We start from the raw sequence: 24,359 nt of genomic DNA, 5'->3' as shown, positions 1-24,359 counted from the left end.
AAAAGAGCAGATTCGGCCAGAGAAGCAAGCCCAAAGGTGGGGGAAGACACACACATGTGCCACACGGAGCTCGCCAAGGAACGAAGGAACGGAAGCTGAAGCGACAAGGACCTTCCCTCAGAGCCGACAGACAGAAAGCCTTCTCCTACAGCCGGCGCCCTGCAGTTCAGACTTCCAGACTCCGAACTGTGAGAAAATAACCTTCTGTCCTTTAAAGCCGCCCACTTGTGGTATTTCTATTACAACAGCACTGGGAGATTAAGACAGCAGGGGTGGTGGATGGGGGTGGGAAGTGATTATCTAAAGGTCACGAGTGTTCTTCTGGGGTGACCAATACGTGTCAGAACCACAGGGAGGTGAAGGGTACGCAGCACTGTGACTGCACTACACGCCACCGAGTCGTACATTTGAAAACGGTAACTTTTATGTTAAGTGAATTTCACCTCAAAAAACAAATAAACATACATGGGTCCGGAAGCCATCACAGCAAAGGCTTGACAAAACTGGGGATGGGCACGTGGGCTTCATCACATTATTGTCTACACTTTTCTGTACACGCCATATATTCACAAAAAAGACTTGAAAGGACAAACTCAGGAAAACTGGCAGGGACCACAGTAAGCCAGGCTTACCCAGGGTTCACCAGGCCCATGCCACAACACCTCATCCAGTGCTTGGCCACTCTGCGAGCTGGCTGTCACTGTTAGCCCCATGTACAGATGTGGAAACTGAGGCACACAGAGGTGCCTGGCGATCCTGCCCCAGCCTGTTTCTCCACCATCAGCTCTGCTGGCAAGCTATCTGGATGGGCGGGTGGGGGGAGAGAAGAAAAATAAAACAAAAATCAGTCAACGCAGCAAAGTCATTTAAAAATCAAATCAAATCAAAATCATTTAAAACAGTCAGCCTGGTAAGATGGTGGGACCGATTGAAGTGAACGCAACCCATATGAAGTATTTGACTTCTCCTGTTAAAGATGGATATTCTGGGAATATTATCACACAGAGAAATAAGGTCCTGATACACGCCACCACATGGATCAATCTTGAAAACATCATGCTGAGCCAAGTCAGTCACTTGCAAAAGGGCAAATGCTGTGTGATCTGACTTACGTGAATAGGCAAACAGATGGAAACCCAAGCCTATGAGCGGTTACTGCGTGGGAGGAAGAGTTTTTGTCCGGGGGGTAGTGAGTCTGTGTCCACGATGGTGGAAGGTTTTGGATGAGGATAGCAGTAACGGTGGCACAGTATGAAAAATGTAACCAAAGTCACTGAGTTGTAAATGTGGAAGTTGTGCTGGCGGATGTTTTGGTGTGGACGTTTTTCACCAAATTAAAAAAAAGAAGGAGGAATAAAAAGATGTTCTGATGGGGAAGTTAAAAACAGTGCAGCCACCTGCTGCAGACAAGAGCCACACCCGAACAGGCCGCTGGGGGGCACGCTGCGGGGGGGTCATCCCGGCTGTGGCTGTGCTCCCCTAGGAGAAGAGGAGGAAGATCTCCATGGCATGATGGTGAGCGATACCCAGGCGACTCGGAGAAGCTGAAAAAGCAAAGTGCTAGAGTATCTGTAAGACGCCACCTTTTAAGTTCAAAAGGTGGAGAAAAGGAACATAGGCCTCCCTGCTTACTGCTGCAACAAGAAAGGCAGGGAGGGTGAACAAGAACAATGGAGCTGATTGCCTACAAGGAAGGGGTCAGGGCAGCAAAGAAGAAGAGAGAAGGGAGGGAGTGACATGTCTCTGAGGAAAACTTTCTGTGGACTGTTTGGCATCTGCTATGGATTGAACTGTGTCCCCCAAAATGTGTGTCAACTTGGCTAGGCCATGATTCCCAGTATTGTGTGACTGTCCACCATTTTGTCATCTGATGTGATTTTCCTGTGTGTTGTAAATCCTACCTCTATGATGTGAGTGGCAGTTATGTTAATGAGGCAGGACTCAATCTACAAGATTAGGTTATGTCTTAAGTCAATCTCTTTTGAGATATAAAAGAGAGAAGTGAGCAGAGAGACATGGGGACCCCAGACCAACAAGAAACAAGAGCCAGGAGAATAGCGCGTCCTTTGGACCCAGGTCTCTGCACTGAGAAGCTCCTCGACTGGGGAAGACTGATGACAAGGACCTTTCCCCAGAGCCAACAGAGAAAGAACCCCTTCCCTGGAGCTGGCACCCTGAAATCGGAATTCTATCTTCCTAGACTGTGAGAGAATAAATTTCTCTTTGTTAAAGCCATCCACTTGTGGTATTTCTTCCATAGCAGCACTAGGTAACTACGCCAGGCTCCTTTTGCAGACACCTGCCCTGTTTGATGGCCCCATGGTACAACTCATGGAAGACAGGCTGGAGAGATGCCGGATTCATCCCCCTGACTGACCAGCTTTCAAGACAATGAAACGAAACTCATCTTCGTGCTCATTCTAAGGATGTTGTTGCCGGCGAATCAATTCTGACTCACGGTGACCCCACGCGTGCAGAGTAGAACTGCTCCGTAGGGTTTTCATGGTTGTGACCTTTCAGAAGCAGATTGCCAGGCCTTTCTTCCAAGGCACCTCTGGGTGTGTTCAAATTGCCAACCTTTCCGTTTGAAGTCAGGCACTTAACAATTTGCACCACCCAGGACTCCTCAAGATAATGAACTGGCTCCCCAGTATCCTCCCAAAGGCAACCAATCCCTTTCCTTTTTTTAACGTTATCATGAACTTGTGAATTTAAACATACACAGTGGGTCTTAAAAGCAGCAGTGGTAGAATTCTCACCTTCAATGCAGGAGACCTGGGTTCAATTCCCGGCCAATGCAGCTCAAGTGCAGTCACCACCTGTCTGTCAGTGCAGGCTTGCATGCTGCTATGACAGACTAGGAAGAAAGATCTGGTGGCCTACTTCCAAAAAATCAGCCGATGAAAACCCTATGGACCAGAGAACGTCGTCCAAGACTTCGACTCACTTACTTTGGATGTGTCATCAGGAGGAACCAATCACTGGAGGAAGGACATTAAATGAGACCCTCGGCTACAACAGCTGTCATCATCAAGTATCACAAGCATCTGACCTTCGTTTGCTTGTGAATCCTTAGAACCACCCGATGAGGGAACCAGCATTATTGCCATTTTATAGATGGGGACGCAAAGGCCAAGTCACACAGCTACAAAGAGACCGGGCTGGGATTGCACCACGGTTCTGAGTCCCACCCTCCACCACAGTAAGGTCCCACTGCATGCCGGACCGTCAGCGGGCACCGGGGATACCGCATCCGCGCACAACCTTGTCAGACACTCAGCCACCGAGTCTTCAGTGCCAATATCTGCAGCCTGTGCTTCCTCCACTCCTCCACTGAAGGTTGATTGTTTTACAAAGCGGCTTAAATCCACTTAGAGCCTGCACATTAAAATGCACACACAAAAAACAGCAACACAGAACCAAAAAACCCTCAGTCAAGATTCTTAAAATTGTACACAGACTAACAATCGAAAAGGAGCCCTGGTGGCACAATGGATAAGCACTCGGCTGCGAACTGAAAGGTCAGCAGTTTGAACCCACCCAGCAGCTCCACAGAAGAAAGACCTGGCAATCTACTCCTGTAAAATTAGAGCCTAGAAAACTATGGGGCAGTTCTACTCTGTCCTCTAGGGTGGCTATGAGTCAGAATCAACTCAATGGCATACAACAACGATCAAAAAGGTACACCAAGCCAGCACACAGAGCCAACCCAGGTTTGAGTAGACAGCTAACATATTCATTTGCAAAGTACTTGATTTGCCAACGACTGGAACATGATGTTACCTAACAGACCTTTAAAATTTGCCTACATGGGAAAAAAAGAACCTGTAACCTATCAGTTAATCAGGAAAACCAACCACATGGGTCCAGAAAACCAAAAGGGACAGTGGCAGTGGACACCTGGGAGGCTCAATCAACGTCTTCCCACCAAAGGGGCAGAGGAGTCAGTCGATGCTGAATACGAGCCCCCGAGAGGCCAGGATCCTGACAGACCAGCAAAGAACAAGGAAGGTTTCACAATACACGAAAAAAAGTCAGCTGGGGAATGTGGATGAGAGCCCTGATAAGCTGACCATGTCTATACATGGAAGATAGGACAGTGAATCGCCAATGGAAACGAGATGGCAATCAGCCGGGATCCTGAGGAATTAATCATGCTCAGCAAACTTCATTTTGTTCTGACAAGCTTTGGTTCAATGTACAAGAGTCAAGAATAAAGACAGCTCAACCCTATTGTTTATTTGTACAGCAAATAAGCGAGATGATGTCAATAGCATTAAAAGAAGTCTTAAAGACCGGTTTCCTTGCTGGTTAAGTGCATTCCAAGAATTTGAACGTGTGGCAAAAGCTAGTAGCCAGAGTGATTTTTCTAAAACCTAAGGTAAATAGCATGCCCCCCTGCTCAAAGCCTCCCTACCCACCCACCCTGCTCAGGGTAAAACCAACATTCTTGTTGCAGCAGCTCACCCTCAACCCTAATTTCATCTACCACCCCCTCCCCCAGCCATCTCAGCCTCCTCGCCTTATTTCTTAATATGATTATTTTTTAATCATTTATTTTATATTTATTGTTGTTGAGAATATACACAGAACATACACCAATTCAACAATTTTGACTACATCTGATTGATTACACGGATTACAATTTTGAGTTTTGCAACCATTCTCTCCCTCCTTTTCCCAATTGTTTCTGTCCCATTAACATAAACTCACTGCCCCCTAAGCTTCCCGTCTCATCTTCCGAGTTGCTGTTGTCACTTTGATCCCGTATAGATAATGCTCAAAGCAGGCAGTCTTTACAAGTTAAGCTAAATTATTATTTGGTTTATTAAGGTTTAAAGGTTATCTCAGGGCAATAGTTTTGGGGATTCATCCAGCCTTCATGGCTCCAGAATGTCTGGATTTCATGAGAATGTGAAATTCTGTTCCGTATTTACCTCTTTTGATCAAGATTCTGCTATAGAATCTTTGGACAAAATGTTCAGTAATGGTAGCCATCATTGCCCTATTTTAAAACCACCTGTGGTGAAATGAGTTATTTTATGTGGCCTTTTGCCTTGGTTCTTTGGAAAAACAGCTTGAGATCTTTCCCCTAATCCCTGACAAGCTAACCTTTGCCTGAATTTTCTGCGCTAGAATGTTAGTTACTTTTGTCCAGGTTGACTGACATATCCTGGATAAGCTGTAAACAGCTTGGTTTTGACACTTTTTGTCTGGTCCTGGGCTGCAGCCTGCCCTGTGATTGGTATGCACCTTCCACGGATTGGTCAATAGACTATGCAAATGAGATGAGTTGTAGCCTACTATGCAAATGAAGTGTCTGTGGCCTACCAGGAAGGGATTGCTCAGTTCATCGCCCGGGTGGCAGAACCATGCCTTGAAATTGGCAGGCAGTTTATGTACTTAATCAGCCAACAGAGGTTCTTGAAACAGAAAGAAACAGGAAGAGAGACAGAAAGAAGAAAAAAGCAGAGACAGAACCTTCTAAAAGACCTGAAAACACAGTCAAGGGCTGTAACGGAAGGGCCCAGCAACAGAGGCAGCAGACACACACGGCAAGGCCAAGAGAAGCCTGTCCTGAGGGGCCGAGAGGAGGCTTGCACGGCCAAAGAGGAGCTGAGAGCTGTCCTGCACTGAAGAAGGGAGACTGTATCTATATGCTTCCTGATCCTGAATTGTACCCTGTTCTTTAATAAACCACTTAAGTATGGCCCGTGAGTTGTGTGTGGCCACTGCAACAGATTATTGGACCCAGCAGAGAAGCAGAGTGCCGTGGGAGGGACAGCTAGTGTCAGAATTGGTAAAAAGGTTGGAGAGTGGAGGTATATCTGACCTCCACCTCATAGGGGCCAGACTTGGGCTGATCTTGTTTCACACTGTCTCCTCTGAAGTTAGACATGTTCTGACAACACTACTACTTCCGCTTTTTCACACCACCACAGTCCACTTGCTGGCTACAGGTTATTTACAATTCTCCCAAGTACAAAATACACTTATTTCCTCCCAAGGCCTCAAAGTTCCCTCCCACTACAGCATTGGCCCAAAGTCCAGAATCTGGTCATCTAAGTTAGGTCTGGTGCAGAGGAGGCTTCCCAGACGTCACTGCTAAGTACAGCTCCTGGTATACAGTTCCTCTTGATCTGAAGATCTGTGAACTAGAGACAAGTCCTCTGCTGTGACCCCACACCCACCCCGATATACACACCCCCCCAACGTACAACAGTGGGACAGGCATAAGATAGCTGCGACAGTCCTGTTCGAAAATGGTGGGGATGGGAGGGAGTGCAGGGGGCCACAGGAGTCACTGGTGCACGGCAACTCTGAAATCCAGCCGGGAACATGCTGCTGTTTCCTGGATTAAGGCTCATTCCTACTCTACCCATGATTCTCCATGGCTCTTTGCTCTGCCCTCTGGATTCTACCCCCTGAATTATCCTTCCTTTTCCATGGTGAGGCAGCCTGTGTCTGCAGCTGTGTGATTTTCTCATCCTGTTTCCTGCCAGTAGAATTTTGAGGGTCCAAAGGCCTCTTTTCATTTTGTATTGTCTTTCCTTTCTGTCAAACCTGGCAGTGTTTCTGCCAGTATAATTCTTTCAAAAGTTTTGTGAGTCTCCTGTAAATCTCATTTGGGTTCAATTCATTCGACAAAAGTCACACTTAGTCAAAATAATCCCTTCTGTCTTGGGCTCCTGCTGCAGGACAAACTCTTAAAAGTTCTCAGAAGCCCTATCGTTTAAAAAATTTTTATAAAGGATTTTTACAACAACATCCTCAGTTTCATCTATAGATCATGTTTTCCACCCTCTGGATTTCATCTATGCTTGGAACTCGTTTCTTAATTTCGGCATTGTTTGCCATTGCCATCAAGGGGAAAAAAAGCATTGCTGTTGAGTCAATTCCGACTGATGGCAACAGCATGTACTTCAGGTAGAAATGCTCCACAGTTTCCTTGGCTGTCATCTTTAGGGAAGCAGACCACCAGGCCTTTCGTCTGTGGTGGGCCTACAAAGGTTTCAACCACCACCCTTTTAGGTTAGTAGTTGAGTGCAAACCATTTGTACCATCCAGGGACCTTCTGCCATCAAGACAGGCTGAGAATATTCAAAACCATTGTGACAGCTCCTTCATGTTTAACTGTCCTTCCTCTGGCTTTTCTCTCTACTCTTGGTATAAGCAACGAGAAGCCAGAAGGTACCTTTGACCTGTTTAGAGATCTTCCAGTTCATTAGGCACATTTTCTATCTTCTACCATCATACTGCAGCAGTGTTGCTAACCTTTCTGTCACTACGTAACAAGAATCCACTTTACTCCAGTTCCCAACAGATTTTCAACCTGCAGGTTTTCACGTCATCTCCTCAAAGTCCCTGTGGCTCCCACTAACAGCTCTCTCGTGGCTTTCACACACATGCCTCAAAGTCCTCCCAGCTTCACTCCATCTTAGGCTTTAGTTATGCAGTCAACGTGCCACACTGCCACCACAGGGCCTTGGCACTTGGCTACCCCGTGGGGTGAATACCCTTTACCCAGATAGCACATCTATGTTCAAACGTCACCTTAACAGACATCTGACCACTCTACAGAACAGCCAGTCCCCACTGCCCAGTCTTCCTCCATGCCCCCTACCCTGCTTTATTGTCACTTATCACTTACCCTGACACTGTATTTGCTTCTCTATGATTTACTGTAATACTCCCAACATTGAGTGTAGGGACTTTGGGGCATTCTACTACCTGATATATCCTGTGTCTGCTAGACTACTTGGCACATGCTGTCAGTTAAGCAAATGTATTAAGTGAATAAGGGTTTCTGCCCTTTTAAAATACCTTGAAGATACCATGGCCATCCCTTGCTTGGAGTCCAGCATCACTCCCAAGGCAGCATTCTTAGGGCATCCAGCCATGACTGTGGGCTGGTAGAACGTCTGCAGGCAGAGCTGCCAGGGCCCAAGGATGACATTGTGGGAGACAGACCGTGGGCAGGGAGGGCATCCCCCCAGATCCAAGGTCCAAACACCTGCTCTGCTCCAGGAGAGACTGCACAGCCCTGGTTTGTCACACGGGACAGGAAGAGGCTGGTAAATAAGCACAAACCCAATTGCAGGCTTCCTAAGCCTGTTACTGTGTTCCGTGGAGTCAATTCTGACTCACAGCAACCCTGTATGACAGAGTAGAACTGCCCCAGAGGTTTCCTAGGCTATAATCTTTGCAGGAGCAGACTGACATGTCTTTTTCCTTGCAGCAGCTGGTGGGTTCGAACTGCCGACCTTTCAGTTAGCAGCTGAGCCATCAGGCCTCCTTCTGTGTAAGCGTGCAGGGCACAAGCCCCTGTGAGCAAGAGGCCCCAGGCATAGGAAGCACACACCAAATACAGGGCTGAGCCCGCACTCTGCTGTGACCTGGACCCCAGAGCTCCAGCCTGTATCAGGATCTGCCACCTTGAGAGCATTCAGAGCTCCAAACCGACCCATGTGGTGGTGTGGGATTAAAGGAGCCCACACAGGGCACAGAGCAGGGGCTGGCACTGGGTAAGCAGTGTCGAGGGTCAGCCACGGTACACAGCCCCTCCCTCTTGTGCCACGGGAGAGCTTCAGATGTGAGACAGGTACCCACTCCAATCCTCCATACACTGAGTTATTATGACGGGTAGCCGAGTCATCAATTTAATAATTCAGTTAAAGGTTCTTTTCTTTTTATTTCTGTAACATTGTTCCATACAAAAGCAATAGAAACATAACAGTCTTAACAAGAAGTTTACAAGTGAATATATGAACAGAAAATCTGTACACATTATCATTTACAACAATTTTACATGGTAAATTAACTGATTAAAAAAATAAAACAAAACTTCTTTCTATATCCCTTCCATTGCCTTAACTCTTGGAATCTTATAGGTAGAAAAACCTACCCAGCTAGCACTATTTACAAGTACCCAATTAAGACTGCGTAACTTACATAAAAGTCACTAACTTTAACAGCTCTGCTTAACAGCTTTGATGATTCAGGGCTCTGCATGAGGAAATCACCAACCTGACATCTTGACAAAAAGCCAAGAATGAAGTGTACATGAAGATGTTAAAGGTCTCAAATTCTGAAAACGCTGTCAGATAACAGTAGACAAAAGCTGACTCCACGTTGGCTCCGTGGATACACAGAAAAATTCAAAACCAACCCATTTCACAAGTGGCAATTTAATACATAAAATACTGTGAAAAACCAGTTTAAGTATTCTTGTCAGATTATAACTTGGAGGCTGATAGAGGTTTAAGCAATTAAGTTTGTTTCCAGATTTCTTCAAGTCCAATCTTTCTTGGATTTGGTTCCTTTTACAATTTAAAACATGCAAAACACACTCATTATACATAACATTATGCCCAGAAACACTACATGACTACGATCATATTCGTGCAGGACAAGCACACCGAGAATTCAAAGTTATTAGCTAATTAAAACTCATGGGTTAACATCAAATCTCATTTTAAGCTGAAGTGTCAAATTCTACCCATAGAACTTCCCCTTAGAACTGGAAGCTAACAGACTTGACATCTCTGAGTACGGATGCCTCAACTCTGAACGGTGTGGCTTGTAGACGGACGCTCAATTCCACACTCGGCTGCCTTGAGAAAACAGTCACACCGCTGAGCACTCTGAAGACGAGGAGAGCTGCGTCGGCCTCAGCTCAGTCGGGAGACCCTGGGGATGGAGGACAGCCCTTTCCTGAGACCGCTTCACCTCCTGAAAACAGGGCCATGCCTCCACCTCACCACCACCAGGAATCATGTGAGATATGTCAAAGTCCTGGACCCTTCACTCCTAAGTGGGACGAGTCCTAATTAATTACACCGCAAAAAGGGACCACGTCTACTATTTACAAGGCGTTGTGTGTAACACAAAGTGTGCGTGTATACACCCACGTAATACTTTGAGTACAGAAGGAATCAGAAAAGTTTTGACAAAATCATGAATGGTGGCTACCTCAGGGCAGGAGGTGACCGTGTCTGACTGGACACATTTCTGAATTGCTTTAATGAACATGGTTGTTTCAATTTTTTAAGTTTAATTGAAAATTCATATATTCAAGTGTGAGAACTCACAAATTTGAGAGCTTAAACCGATTTCCTGCCCAAAACATTTTCCCAATTAAAACCAAGGTTTTCCTTGAGTTGATGTTAATGGTGATGGAATGTTTTGGAAAAGGACAGAGATAATGGTGGCAGAACATGAAAAATGCAATCAATGTCACTGAAATGTTAAGTGTGGAAGCTGTACTGGTGAATATTTTGGGGTATGTTTTCACCACAATTTTAAAACAAACCAAAAATCCCAAGGTTTTATTGTAAATATAAACAAAAATCCTATCTTTATAAACAGAGAAATCTGGTAGATTCTGCCTGAACGTGCTATCAAATTTAACATCACCAATGACCGGCCCACTGTCGTGTTCTTGCCGAGACTGTCCACCCTGAATTCCAATCTTAAGAAAATAACCTGATAATTCCCTATTAAGGAACATTCTGCACAAAAACTAGCCTGAACGCTTTAAAAAAGAAAGAAATGTCTTGGGGGAGAAAAGGCAGGAGACTGTTCTAGGTTAAGGAAACTGAGAGACACAGCAACAATGTTGTGATCCCTGATCAGACCCTGGATCAAAATAATACAAAGAACTGCTACAGGACGTTACTGGGACAACTGGGAGCCGGAATCTGGGCTGTTTATTGGACAGCAGTGTTTGATCAACGCTGCACTTCCTGGGCGTGATAACCGTACCATGGGCACGCCCAGAGCATCCTGAGTATGAGGAGATAAAAGTGGCAGTATTGAGCGGGAAGCTCCGACTCCTTCTGGTGGTTTAGGAGCACACGGCTCACCAGGGAGGTTACACGCACGCATGCTGTACTGCAGAGTTGACATTTTTCACCAAAGGCTGGGAGCAGACTGTGTCTAAGTATCTTTTAGCCCAGCCTTCTCGCCTCCCTTCAGCATATCCAGTATCTCTCACCAGGACCTCTCAGCCCTAGCCTCTCCGTCTGTGGTGAAATGAGTTCCTTTCTGTGGCCTTTAGCCTTGGTTCCTTGGGAAAACAGTCTGAGAGATTTTTTCCCTAAACCCTGAGGAGTTACCTTTGCCCTAGTTTTCTACCCCAGAGGGTTTGTTACTTTTGTCCAGGTTGATTGACATTTCCTAGGGAAACTGTAAACAATTTGATGGTGTGATACTTTTCTCTGGCCTGGGCTGAACCTGCCCTGTGAACGGTATGCACCTTGCAGGGATTGGTCAATATACCCATACAAATGAAGTGTTTGTGCCCTACCTAGAGGGGATTGAGAGGGGCTTGGTCAATTCGTGGCCCCGGTGGGAGGGCCATGCCTTGAAATTGACATAAAGTTTGTGTATATATGCAGCCAACCCACACGGGTTTTTCAGACAGAAAGAAACAAGCAGCAGCAGAAAAGAGAAGCAGAGAGAGAGGAGGCAAGAACTCCTAAAAGCTGTACCATGGGTCAAAGGCTGTAACAATGAAGACAGCAACAGGCCTGGAAGGGGCCCTGCAGCACAGCCAACAGCAGGGAGACCCAAGGCAGAGAGGCCTGTCCTCAGGGGGCCAAGAGGAGGCATGCACAGCAGAGAGAGGGGCCTGCTTGCCTGCAGGGCAATGCAGGGCTGAGAGAGCTGTCCCGCACTGAAGGGAGTCTTTGCCTATAGACTTTCTGATCCTGAGATGTAGCCTGTTGATCCAGGTCCCAGTTGAACCCTGTTGCTTCCTTAATAAACCATTTAACTCAAGTATGGCCTGGGAGTTCTGTGAGGCCACTGCAACAGATTAGGGAACCCAGTAGAGAAGTAGACTGCCGTGGGAGGGACAGAACTGGTAAAAAGTTTGGAGAGCGGAGGCATATCTGACCTCCACCTCACAGGGATCAGCCTTGGGCAGATCTTGATCAGCATTATCCCCCCCTGAAGTTAAACAGGTTCATCATTTTATATCCTCCCTGCACCCCAAGTTCTCCTGGTCTAGCCTCATCCTTGTGTGCAGTCTCTTCTTCCCGTCTCCTTTCCCCAGGGCCGCTCATTCACTGCTTAACTTCTGGAATTGCACACGGCATGTTCATAATGATTCTCAAACTGGGGTAAGGGTTACATTTCTTTTAGATTACAAAAGTGGCTCTTAATCCAAACTAAGGATGACCCCCTGCTGAGATCCTGACAGGTTTCTTTCCCAGTCCCATCTGCGTGTCCCCTTTAGATTACAAAAGTGGCTCTTAATCCAAACTAAGGATGACCCCCTGCTGAGATCCTGACAGGTTTCTTTCCCAGTCCCATCTGCGTGTCCCCTTCCTAGTGCAGAAGACTGATGAGCCACAAAAGTGGGAATATCATATAGTTAAATCTCGTTCGTACTGACTTTTACAATTTTCCCACATAATTAAGTAGTCTTCAAAAACATACTCTGGAATAGGTGTATTCTTCATAAGGTAAACAATTCTGCCATTCCTTCACTATTGGACATTTACATTACTTCTAATCTTACAGTCAAAAAAAAAGCTGTGCAGTGTGCAAATGGTTAACAAACCTGGGAGGACACACACCAAGTTTTCCAGATGGAAGGCAGGTAAAGGTGACCTTCCACTTTTATATGTTTCTGAACTGTTCATATACAGTACAGAGTCTTACAAAAGCATGACTACTTTATAACAATATTTACGTTTTCTGGTTTTGTAACCTGTCTTTTCACTTAACGTGTTAAATGTTTCCATACGTAAATACTAGAGTGATCTCCTCTACGAAAACAGTAAAGGGATCCTTTTATTGTAAACTGCCAACGTACATTTAACTGTACACGTGCAGCGGTCTGGAAAACATGCGCCCAATCATTGATTACAGGATTAGAGGGGAAACATTTTTCTACATTGCTATTGATCTTTGAATTTTTTTTCCTCAAAAACGTCATTTTCAATTGGCAAATGTGGGGGGAGGGAGGAGCGTGTCCAAGACACACAGCACTTCCTTATTTAATAACAAGCACATGGTTCCTCGCTAGCGATTCACCAACGCCAACCTACACACCCGACAATTACGTGTTGTGGCAATGCACGTGTCAGCGCTGGGATCAAGGGAAAAGGTCTTTTACCTTTCAATTAAAATGGTGAAATTGATCAGTCTGATTTCATCGAAATCCTAAATTAAGCTCACTAACCAAGAACTCAGTATCTTATGATCTAATCTGACGTTTCAGTGATGGGAAATACGGTAAGGAACCATGCTTTCATAAGCATCCCAATCATCTGTAATCTCTACAGTGGTGGACATTGTCAACAACGAACCGGGCACATCAAGCTGAAGGTTTAATAACCACGGAGGTACTTACAAAGTTGTCCTGTGAGCTTGTCTGGGATTCGGAGCTGCTTTCTGTTGATTCAGTCTCCATCTCACCTAGGTCTACAGGGTGTCTGTTAAATGAAACAGTTGGGGACGTTAGGACCCCGTTTAACAAAGCTGAGAGAAATGTCCTCCAAGTCTGTACGCTAAAACAACACCGTAACATCAGGTGGCCCCTGGTAGACAAGGATGCTTCCTAAGCTCCCTGAGAGGTGAAATGTTTTCACTGGACCCCACCTGCCAGACAAGCAGCCCCTGCCCAATCAGCTGACCAGAGATAAGCCGGCAGTGAAAAGCTCAACTTTATCAGAGCATACCTAATCTGCCATTCTCTACAGTCTCGGCATTGTTCACACACCCCTACAGGGTCACTACTAGTAGAGGCGTTAATACACCCGATTTGTTAGGGGGAGGAACACTGAGAAACTATCCTACACACACGAATACTAATTTTTCCAATTTCCTACTCCTTAAAAAGAGAATGGGCCAACAGTGTCACCCTGGGGAAAAAAACCTGGATATGTGTGAGGCCAAATTTGTAAAGCCCTGTTAGAAATCCCTTCAAATTTGCCAGCCCCAAAGCAGAAACTCCTATGTGTTGAATGAACACATGCACCTCTCATAGGGGAGAGGTTCAGGACGAGAGGGGGGCTGGGAAGAAACACCACACCAAGGGAGGAAAGCACACAACTCTTCTCCCTGCCTCCCTGTTCAACAGGGAATTCCGACCATTCTGTAAAAACATAGGCTGGAGACACTCAACCAGGTAGAAGTTGAAAAACCAGTGGAAAAAAGATAAAAGCTTCCCTTAATCAAAAAGACCCTTAAACCTTGGAAACATTACTATCCTAAATGAAATAAGTCAGTCATCAGAGGACAAACACTGTATGATCTCACTTATATGAAATAAGCAAATACAGAGACCCCAGAGATAATGAGTGGTTACCAGGGGTGGGAGGGAGGAGGAGGGGGAAGATTCCACTTAGGGGGCGTTGAGTTTACGTTAATGGTGGTGGATGCCTTGTAAAAGGACAGTAAGAAAGGCTGCACAATTTGACGGATGTAACCAAAGTCACTGAATTATACCTGCAGAAATGGCTGAGTTGACGTATGTTTTGTTGTGTATAATTTCTCCACAATAAAAATAAAAAATAAAAAAGACTTTCTATTTCCATATCCATGTAAGTGATCCAAATACTTTTTAAGATGTAAATCTCCCCCTCAAAAAGGCACATATTCCTAGATGAACTCCCCCTCTCGCCCCTCCCAGAGCCCACCCACCCAGCCCCACACACTTCTGCACCGAGAAACCTGGCCTGAAGCTATGACAATTTGCTGCTTTGCTCCCTCAGACCTTCCAGGGTACTAAACACCAGAACCCGCCACCCAAGTTCCACACAAAGCTGTTTAAGTCATGGTACACATCAAGAAAAGCAGAACAAGAAAGCTTTAGAGACATACATGTCCTGCAGATCACACCCCTCTTCGGCGGGGGGATCCCAGAAGTGCAGCGCAACCTTCCAAAGTCTGATCTGCTGGTCCCACGACCGCCGGCTGTACTTCTTAAACTTGTTGGGGGTCTTGGGGTGAACGCCAGGCTGTCGAAGGTGTCTACAGAAGAGAGCGAGATTACCCTAGCAATACCAATCAACATTTGCATGTGGAGGCATTAGCTTGAAAGCTTGAAGATGAACCAAACTCTGAGATTAGCAATACTTAAAAAAAAAAATTAAAAATCAACTGAGATTCTAGAAAATGAGAAAACAAAACATTTAAAAAGCACTACCTCTTTGAATCTTACTATTCCTTTGTAATTCACATTCCGGAAAACTAAGTATTTAACCCCAATCCTGCCAAGAGGTTGATGAGAACCTGACGTTCTCTTTTTATCCTTTTGTGTCTGTCTTTGGGAGAGAGGGAGGGACACAGGCAAGCTGCTCACACACAAGAGTGACGCCAATGTTCTTCTCCAGTTGGCTCTTTACAATCTTGAACTTCAACTTTATTTCCATCATGTATTTTAATATCTTTTTATCTATAAAGTTGCTATGAGTACTGAGAAACGAAATCAAAGTCAAAATTACGAAAATGTTATTTCTAACCCTTCTTGTCCTTGGTTTTTCAGTCGTCTATTGAGTGCCCATTTTTATTTACATAATAAGCTACTTACGTCACTGATAAACGGTTCGTAAACCAAACAAATCTGCTGCAGCGGAGTCAATTCCGACTCACAGCAACCCTGTAGGACAGAGAACCGTCCCATAGGAGTTCCAAGAATGTAATTTTTATAGAAGCAGACCACCAGGTCTTTTCTCCCTCAGAACGGCTGGTGGGCTCAAACCTCCAACCTTTCAGTTAGCAGCTGAGTGCTTAACCAGTGCGCCACCAGGGCTCCTTAAATGGTTCTCAGCAGGTATGAATCACTCCCACAACCAGATTTATCTCCACAGCTCTGAGAAGCACCATGCCACAGGACTTATTCAGAATGTGCCCAAGAGACAGAATTACCTTGGCACTTCTTTAATGTAGCGGTCGTAGGCAATGGTGTTCTTCCCGTAGTTGATCTGCTTCTGTCTTCTCATCAACACACTCTCATCTGTCTCTAGGTCAGCCGGCACTGCAGACACGGACTCCTTCGAATCAGAACTGAAGGAAACAAGAAACGAACGAGACAAGCCTTGCCGTTAAGACCATCACGTAAATGAAGCCCAGGAAATGCTGAAACAGTAACGGATCCTCAACCAGATCAACCCCAGGACAGTCCAGAATCTTTGGTTATGTGGAACCCAAGTACACAAGAGAAACAATGTTCCTCATCAGTGAACAAAGACGGACTTGTCAGTAAATGTTTCCGGGGCAATCTCTGTTTCTCACATTCACAATCATCTCCCTAACAAGTGAGAGGTCTAGCAAATCAGAAAGATGGCTTCGGCACAGCATTTACCTTCCCGAGGATGACTTCCTCTCTCTTCCAAAGTCATTTATGAGAAGTTTCCTTTTATATCTGAAAGCAAAATAAACATTACTGTTCATAAAAGGTATAAAAACCAACCTAACACTTGGTGCTTCCGGAGCTACACGATTACCGCCGGGAGCTAAGCTGCCTGCGTCCTGAGCGTGCGGTGTGGGTGAGTGGGTTAGGTAAGAGCGTGCTGCTTCTTTACTTTCAACCTCCTTCAGTCACCATCATTTTACAAGAGGAAGATAAAGGTCATTTGCCAAGATCACAGTCAGTGCTCAAAGCAGCTCGGTTTTGAGAGCCAAGGAAGCCCTGACGCCCACAGACACTGCTGTATGTAACGCGGGGGCTTCCTAGGCCAGAAGAAACCCCCCCAGTTCCAGTCGCTTAAATCGTAAGATTCAAATGTTTATGCTGCAAAAGCTTAAAAGCCTTTTGAAAAAAATAAGCACACACTGAGAGCCAAGTTCCTATTTCTTATATAACCACAACTCCTTACTAAGGCAAAGTGTGTGCCTGCTGGGCACCGTACACCTTCCCCCATCTTGGAAACAGACTGGACACAGCCACCCTCAGTTCTTGCTCCTCACTGATGTCATGAGGTACTTGCTTTTTATCACAGCAACTACCCAAATCCAGCTTTGCAAAGGTCTGCTACGTCACTGCCAGGAGGGTAGTACAATCTAAGGTCGAAACTGGAAACGACTTCCAGCTAGTAGTCTGTGCGGCATCCAGAAGATGCAGAGAATCACTAGGTTCCCCTCGGAAGTCTAAAATCCCCGCAGTGTCCTCGAGTTTGCTGGGGCATCCCAGAACACAGTCTGGACACTGGGAGGTAATGAATTAATCTTCTACATATCCAGAATGGCACTAGCTCTGAAGTAATATAACCAGAATGCTCCTGAGAAGTGAGCGTGGTGAAACTTCAGCTCACTTACTTTGGACACATCATCAGGAAAGACCAATCACTAGAAAAAGATATCATGGTTGGTGGAGTACCCAGAGGGTCAGCAAAAACAAGGGAAACCACCAGTGAGACGGACTGACGTAACAGTTAGAACAATGGACTCAAACATACCAACAATCATGAAGACAGCACAAGACCAGAAAACGTTTTGTTCTGTTACACAGAAGGTCGCCATAAATTGGACACAACGCAGCAACTAACTATATACCACCCTTGTGAGAACCAACAAAATAGTCCCTCAAGGCTGTGGGGACCATGGTCTCAGGGAACATCTAGCTCAATTGGCATAACACAGTTTATAAAGACAATGTTCTACATTCTACCTTGGTGAGTAGTGTCTGAGGTGTTAAAAGCCTGTGAGCAGCCATCTAAGATTCTCCAGTGGTCTCATCCCTTCAGGAGCAAGGGAGAATGAAGGGAATAAGATACAAGGAAAAGATTAGTCCAAAGGACTAATGGACCACAGCCACCAAGGCCTTCACCAGACTGAGTCCAGTACAGCTAGATGGTGCCTGGCTACCACCACTGACTGCTCTGACCAGGATCACAACAGAGGGTTCTGGACAGAGCTGGAGAAGGATGTAGAACATAATTCTAACTCACACACAAAAAGAAAACACCAGATTTACTGGCCTGACAGAGACTGCAGAAACCCCGAGTATGGCCCCCAGACACCCTTTTAGCTCAGTGGTGAAGTTATCTCCGAGGTTCACCGTTCAGCCTGGGAGTGGACAGCCCCATAAAACCAAATGGGACTAACGAGGTACACTAGCCCAGTGACAAGGGCCAGAAGGCAGAAAGGGACAAGGAAGCTGGTGATAGGGAACCCAAGGTTGAGTAAGGATATTGTTGATGTGTTGTGAGATTGTTAACCATTGTCATAGGGCAACATGTGTAGTAACTGTTAAATGAAAAACTATTTTGTTCTGTAAGCCTTCATCTTAAGTGAGAATAGCAGCACAACTGGAAGAGTGTAGTCAATGTCACTGAACTGTGCATGTAGAAATTTTTGAAATGGTGTATCTTTGGCTATGTGTATTTTCGCCAAAAAAAAAAAAAAAAAAAAAAAAAGATTGAGAAGTTAGAGGGTTGACATGTTGTGGGGTTCTTAACCAATGTCATAAAGCAATATGTGTACTACTGTTTCATGAGAAACTATTTGTTCTATAAGCCTTCACCTGAAGTACAATTAAAAGAAAAAAAAAAAATAGTCCCTCAAATCATTCCCTGGAGGGCTTAATTTTCTCCCAGAACCTGAGCAGAGAAAGACTGTCTGCCAAGTATAACTAAAACCCATTTCCAAACACTGAGACCACTGGCTTCTAATCTGTATTTTTCTCCTTCAAATACAGTAAGCTGAAGTCTCACACACCTTTTCCTGGTGGAAGCACCAAAGATCGGCATAGGAAGGGCTCACGGTAGAGCCCATGACGTCAAACTGCTGGGTCCTATGACCCGCCAGGAAAGGGTGCAGCCCACAAGTGGCCCAAGCCCATGCTCAGGACAAGAGCAGGCTGCTTTGCAACACAAGAATTTCCCAAGACAGACCTGAGAGATACCTGAGCAACACAGACCGGTCCATCCACAGGAGGACCAGGACAGACTAGGGGAGGGAGGTTTCTAGAAGACATTTCAGTGGAACATAGAAACTGCATAAAGTCAAACATTCTAATTTGACAGTTGAGAAAACGGGAGACCTGTGTAAACAAAACAACTCATTCAAAACACACTGGCACTCATTTCCGCCAACTCTCATTTCCGGTTTCCCACTCAAGCAGGCTACCCACCCAATCACAGACATTTTGATACAGAGAAGAAATTGAGAGAACCTGCTTGAGTATTCAATAACCAATTCCCACGTGTGCCTGTCTCTCCAAAGGAGGCAGCAATAACACACGCTGAGGTGGGGCAGGTGGTCTGAGCCTGTCTCCCTTGCCAACACTTGGGAACGCCATTTTCTCATCAGAATTCAGGGCTAACAAGGACTCTGATCTGTTAGCCACTTGGGAGCTAAGCTCCTCTTGGTTCAACACGCTTCATCTCACTATGAACCTCGCTGTTTCAGTTCATTCAGCTTGGTTTAATAGCATGTATCAGAGGGAAGACAGGACCAAAATCTGCAGAATACAATTCAAAGGAGACATGCTCGTTCCTGACGATGTCTTGTAGACTGTCTGCCTGTTCCCCTACAGTGTCCTCATTTCACAAACGGTGGCACACGTGGGTGTGCCAAGAGTTTCATGAAGCCAAGAGAGGCTTTAAGCCATTTGCCCAAACTCAGCAAACTAGTTAAGTTCTAGCCCATCTAGGAGAAAGGATAAGGATGCATCACCTGAAACACGAAGAGTCAAGGAAACAGCCTTGGATCCACCGGACACTTGTATCCAATGGTAAGGGGTTCAGAGGCCCCACATGCCAGGTGGGCCCCTCCCTGCACTCTAGCGTTTCTGAGCTGTTACCTCCAGAGCTCGCTCCCTCATCTGACACTGACATCTGCGTGTACTTGGCTTGACTGTGAGAAAACAAACACTCTAGTGCCCAACACAGGGTCGGTTATAGATGGTCAGAAGTTCCCAACACCCTTCCGGAATCCAGTAGCACCCTCTTCAAAACCTACTCCCACTCTTGGAAGGACTACCTCTAAGACAGTGGTCTTCAAACATTAGGGTGCAGACTAGGCCTTGCCCCTAGTTTCCCATTCAGTAGGTCTGGGGTAGGGCCAATAATTTCCATTTCTAACTAGTTCCTACAGGACGCTGATGCTGCTGGTCTGGGACCCCACTGTTAAAGTATCACTGCTATAACACACACCGCAAATTCAATATTTAATTAAAAGCACCACAGATAACATTCCAGGTAGTCTGAAACTATACCTCGCAATTTCTTTATTAACTCTGGTTCTCATTTCATCTTCTTCAACTGCACTTGCCCAGTCTGAACATCTAGATCGGGGCTTAGGGCCTTCAGGAGTGGTGAAGCTGCAAAATAAAACGGAGATGCGTATGTGAACCATGACACGTATCTTGAGTCTCCTTTGAAACCACAGATCAGGAAACAGAGGCCGTCTGGCATAATGCCAGGAGCTTCGGGCTCAATCAGATTTGACAGAGAACCTCTGAAGCCTCACTGGGCTCTAGTCGTCAAACTTTTGCTTCGCAGCCAAGTGTGCCAGCTTTCGCTAAACATGGGGACAAGTGGGTGGGGAGACAGGCAGGCAAAGCTACAAGTCATCGTCAGTGCCAAGAAGAGCACCTAATACAGCTTTTATTTGCAAAATGCGGAGTTTTTTCCTAGGTTGTAAGAAGGGAGCAAATAAGATGATACATTTTTAGTTTAAAGTGCTGGCATGCAGTAGTATGATACTCACAGAACTCCTAACAGTGGCTGTGATTTACCTTCAGGTTCACATGATCACCAACTCAAAACATATTACACCGCAGTAAAAACACGGGGCCCACGTAGAAATGTCAGGATCCTTGACACGTTAGGACTTAAGTCTACTGTTAAGGTGCCACCTGTTGCCTGTTGTTAGGTGCCATCCGGTCAATTTCAACTCATAGCGACCCTACAGGGCTGAGGAGATCTGCCCCATATGGTTTCCCAGGCTATAATTTTCACAGCAGATGGCCAGGTCTTTTCTCCCTTGGAGCCAGCAGGTAGGTTTGAACCACCAGCCTTTCAGTTAATAGCCAAGTGCTTTACAGTTGCACAACCAGGGCTCCTTAAAGGTACCACTTAGAGTTGGGTGGCACCGTGGTTAAGCACTCAGCTGCTAACCAAAAGGTCAGCAGTTGGAAGCTACCAGTCGCTCTAGAGGAGAAAGGTACAGCAGCCTCCTTCCATAGAGATTACAGCCTTGGAAACCCTATGGAGCAGTTCTACTGTCCTACAGGATCGCTAAGAGTCAGAATCGACTCAATGGCAATGGATTTGGTTTGGTTTTAGAGTTAGATTAAACCTAGTCCAGGACCCTGTTCTATCTTACGCCCAAAGAAATCTTTAGTCAAGGTCAGACAATGTGAAAACGTAAAAGCCTCAATGCCAAGAAATCCAGCACTTAGAATCACTGATGTCTGTTGTTTATAAATTCGGCCTAAACTTAGATTTTTATTTTCGCCACATTTCTGTTGGCCACCACTGGTGTACCAAAACTAGATGCTCTCTTAACTGTCACTTCTTCCCTTAGAATCACACCATCCAGAGAAACTCAAACCGGATTTCCCAAAGTCAGTTTCCAGATCCAAAAAAATGGTTGGAAAGGCCTGAAATCAAAATTAGCTCATTAACAGAAAGTTACATTAACTCAATAACTGGATAGGAAATAAGAGTCTGGAGCCAAACGAAGGCTTGTTCAGGGCTGAACATCGACAGCCTATTCAGCCCGTCAAGAGGTTCAACCTGGATCTCCCAGGTGAGATTCCTGAACTAGATCATTTCAACACACAAATTTATAGAGTGCTTAAAACATACTTTGGTAGTATAACAGAGAATACCATTCATGGTTCACTGACCTACCAAAGAGAGTACTTTTGGAGAAAGTACTCAAGTGGAAAACAAAAGCCTATTTTACACATTGAGCTAATCTCTCTACAAATGGCCCCTTCACCCTGCCCCACCCGATCATCAGCCAGCACTCCTGCAGCTGGAGCAGCCACTCAACTCATCAGGGCTGCTGTTACTTCCCTACTCGAGTCAGCAGCAGTATGCAGGGTCCTGCTTTGCATGAGCGCCAGCTGTGTGGGAGCACCACCAGGGAGCCCCCAGGACACCACTCCCCGATAAGGGCGGTGCTTCTCTTCCACACCCACTACCACAGGAGGACCTGGTCGTACGGTAGGTATCCTCTGCCATCCTCACTCCCACTTCCTGATCATTTTTCCTCTTTTCAAGTTAACGCATGCACCATCTATCGGCCCACAACCCTCCTGGTTGCAGTGTTACCTCTTGGTTATCCCCTCTCAGGAATCAAGCTGTCACACCTAACTGGGACACTCCACCCCTGCCCCACTCCCAGCATTCCTCTGGATGTCGATGGATTCCTGCATCCACAAGCACTTCCTGGGTCAGGAGCTGGGGATGACACTACTCTCAGGAGTGTAAACATCAGTGAGGGGAACCAGTATAAGTTGATGTAAAGCTCAGGTAGCGATTAACAAAAAGCAGCGGGCAAGTGTGGGGTGGGCTCACTACCAGGGCAACGGTGCGAATCACTTAGCACCAAAAAAAAAAAAAAAAATAGAACTAAAAAAAATCACCTGAACTACAAAAAAAAAAAAAAAAAAAAAAATACACAAACCCATTGCCGTCCAGTCAATTCTGACTCCACGAGTTACAGAGTAGAACTGAGCTCCATGGAGTCTTCTCAGCTGTAATCTTTGGGAAGCAGATCATCAGTGTTTTCTTCTGTAGTGCCACTGGGTGGATTCAAACCACCAATCTTTAGATTAGTTGCTAAGTGCAAACTGTTTGTGCCCCCATGGACCTTACCTAAACACCAAAAGGCTCAATAACTGACTTAAGTGTGGGCCAAGGTTTATTTACATGTCACTGAGAAATACTTCAACCAGCCAAGTATTCCACAATCACGTCGTGTTGTAAGTACCTTAACTAGTCAAGAAGGTAGCCAACAACTCTACCTCCCTCCATGGGTCACCTCATTCATACAGGCAAGACCTCCACCGCCAGAAAGTGACCCAGAAACTGCATCTACGCGGCGTATCTTTGCACCTCTTAACAAGGGGAGCAGAGAAAAGAGGGTGTATGTGTGTGAGCAAGATTTTCAAAAACCGCAAACCTGTTCAGTAGTCCCACTAAAGCCTGTCTAACACCCCCTCCACCAAGGAAAAAAACTCACACTGGATCTGTGACGGGCGCAGTTGCGCTTGATTAGTAACCTAAAGGTTTGTAGTTCAAACTCACCCAAAGGTGCCGTGGAAGAAAGTCCTAGCGACCTGTTTCCTTAAAGATTACAGCCAGGAAAGCCCCATAAAACAGTTCTACTCTGCCCCACACAGGGTCGCTATGAGTCGGAACTGACTCCACGGCCGCCGGTTTGGTTTTGGTTCGGTTATGTGCCCCGTGGAAAGGAGACAAACGCTCTGGCAGGGGGCCTGAGACCTGTTTGAACGAAACCCCCCGCAAAGAACCCTGGGGCTCGGGGGCGTCCCGGCGGGCCCGCACCTTTCCAGTCTGTGGTCCGCGCGCCTGCGCTCGTGGTCGTCAGGGGACGCGGAAGGGTCGCAGTCCTCGGACTTCCTGCGTTTCCCGTCGGCTCTGCGCTTCCGCCCCAGGGACCATCTGGCTGGAAAATGCGGGCTGCTCACAAAGAGACGGTAATCGGTCAGCGGCCGACGCGGACCTCTCCCAGCCTCGCCCACCCTCGACCCCCGCCGCCCGAGGGCGCCCGCCCGCTTCCGGCCCGGCCAGGCCCGCCGCGTCCCAAGCCAGGCCCACGGACTCGCAGGCGTTCGGCCCGGTCTCACCTGGCGTCGCCGTACCGGGGAGGGCTTCGCGGCCGGCAGGCCATGGCGGGCGGAGGGCGGGGAGGCGCGTGGGGCCGCGGGGCCGCGACGCACCGACTCAGGGAGGCGAACGGAGGCGGCGAAGCGGCGACGCAGAAAGAGACAGCCCTTCCCGCACCGGCGCTGACAGAGTGAGCACGCGCCCCGCCCCCAACCGCCTTTAAGTGGACTCCAGGCCCCGCCCCTCGGAGCTCCCGCGCGCGCCGGAGCGGGGCGCAACCATCGGGTCCACGGTGGCGGGGGGAGCCCAGCTCAACTGCGCGCGCCTCAGAGGCTGCCTAGGCCTGGACTGAGTGTCTAGGAAACCTTTAACTCTGATCGCTACCATCTGGGGAGGCGGATCGACGCCGTCGTCTTCATGAGGAGAGATCCGAGGGAAAGGTTGCTCCCCTCGGATATTGAGGCAGCTGGGCCGCCGCGGGCCCCTCGGAAGCCGATTGGCTACGCCTTCGCGGGAGGAGGGGGGTATTGGCGGGAGATTCAGACGCGCGCGGTGCGGGGGTCAGAGGGAGCGTCTTTGATTGGTCTTGGCTCTGGT

At 46.7% G+C, this 24,359-nt stretch overlaps 1 protein-coding gene across 4 annotated transcripts; it reads right to left on the bottom strand.

Moving 5' to 3' along the window:
* Positions 1 to 547: 547 nt before the first annotated feature.
* Positions 548 to 23,929, bottom strand: SLBP (stem-loop histone mRNA binding protein). 4 transcript variants are annotated; one of them, XM_023737987.1, is made up of 8 exons: positions 23,783 to 23,929; positions 23,481 to 23,615; positions 20,174 to 20,278; positions 16,319 to 16,378; positions 15,883 to 16,020; positions 14,836 to 14,985; positions 13,364 to 13,445; positions 548 to 801 (listed from the first exon to the last, which is right to left on the bottom strand). In XM_023737987.1, exons 1-8 carry the CDS (start codon positions 23,824 to 23,826, stop codon positions 781 to 783), a joined length of 735 nt encoding a protein of 244 aa, XP_023593755.1. In that variant the 5' UTR covers positions 23,827 to 23,929; the 3' UTR covers positions 548 to 780. The 4 variants fall into 4 exon arrangements, with proteins under 4 accessions (XP_023593755.1, XP_023593756.1, XP_023593753.1 ...); XM_023737988.1 differs by lacking the exon at positions 548 to 801 and adding an exon at positions 8,624 to 9,810 and having other exon boundaries at positions 23,783 to 23,928; XM_023737985.1 differs by lacking the exon at positions 548 to 801 and adding an exon at positions 8,624 to 9,690 and having other exon boundaries at positions 23,783 to 23,928.
* Between the last annotated feature and the right edge of the window lie 430 nt (positions 23,930 to 24,359).

This window comes from Trichechus manatus, unplaced genomic scaffold (assembly GCF_000243295.1).
Source record: "Trichechus manatus latirostris isolate Lorelei unplaced genomic scaffold, TriManLat1.0 scaffold00111, whole genome shotgun sequence".
NCBI lineage: Eukaryota > Metazoa > Chordata > Mammalia > Sirenia > Trichechidae > Trichechus > Trichechus manatus.
This window is presented reverse-complemented; position numbering and strand designations above follow the sequence as displayed.

What these genes read in the sequence shown, in the direction of transcription:
- SLBP (XM_023737985.1), bottom strand. Translation starts at nt 23,826, where the DNA reads ATGGCCTGCCGGCCGCGAAGCCCTCCCCGGTACGGCGACGCCAG. An exon ending in CCCCGGTACGGCGACGCCAG is followed by an intron (nt 23,616 to 23,782) that starts GTGAGACCGGGC and finishes CTTTGTGAGCAG; the next exon opens with CCCGCATTTTCCAGCCAGAT. An exon ending in GGGTGTGATCTGCAGGACAT is followed by an intron (nt 13,446 to 14,835) that starts GTATGTCTCTAA and finishes TTCATTTAACAG; the next exon opens with ACACCCTGTAGACCTAGGTG.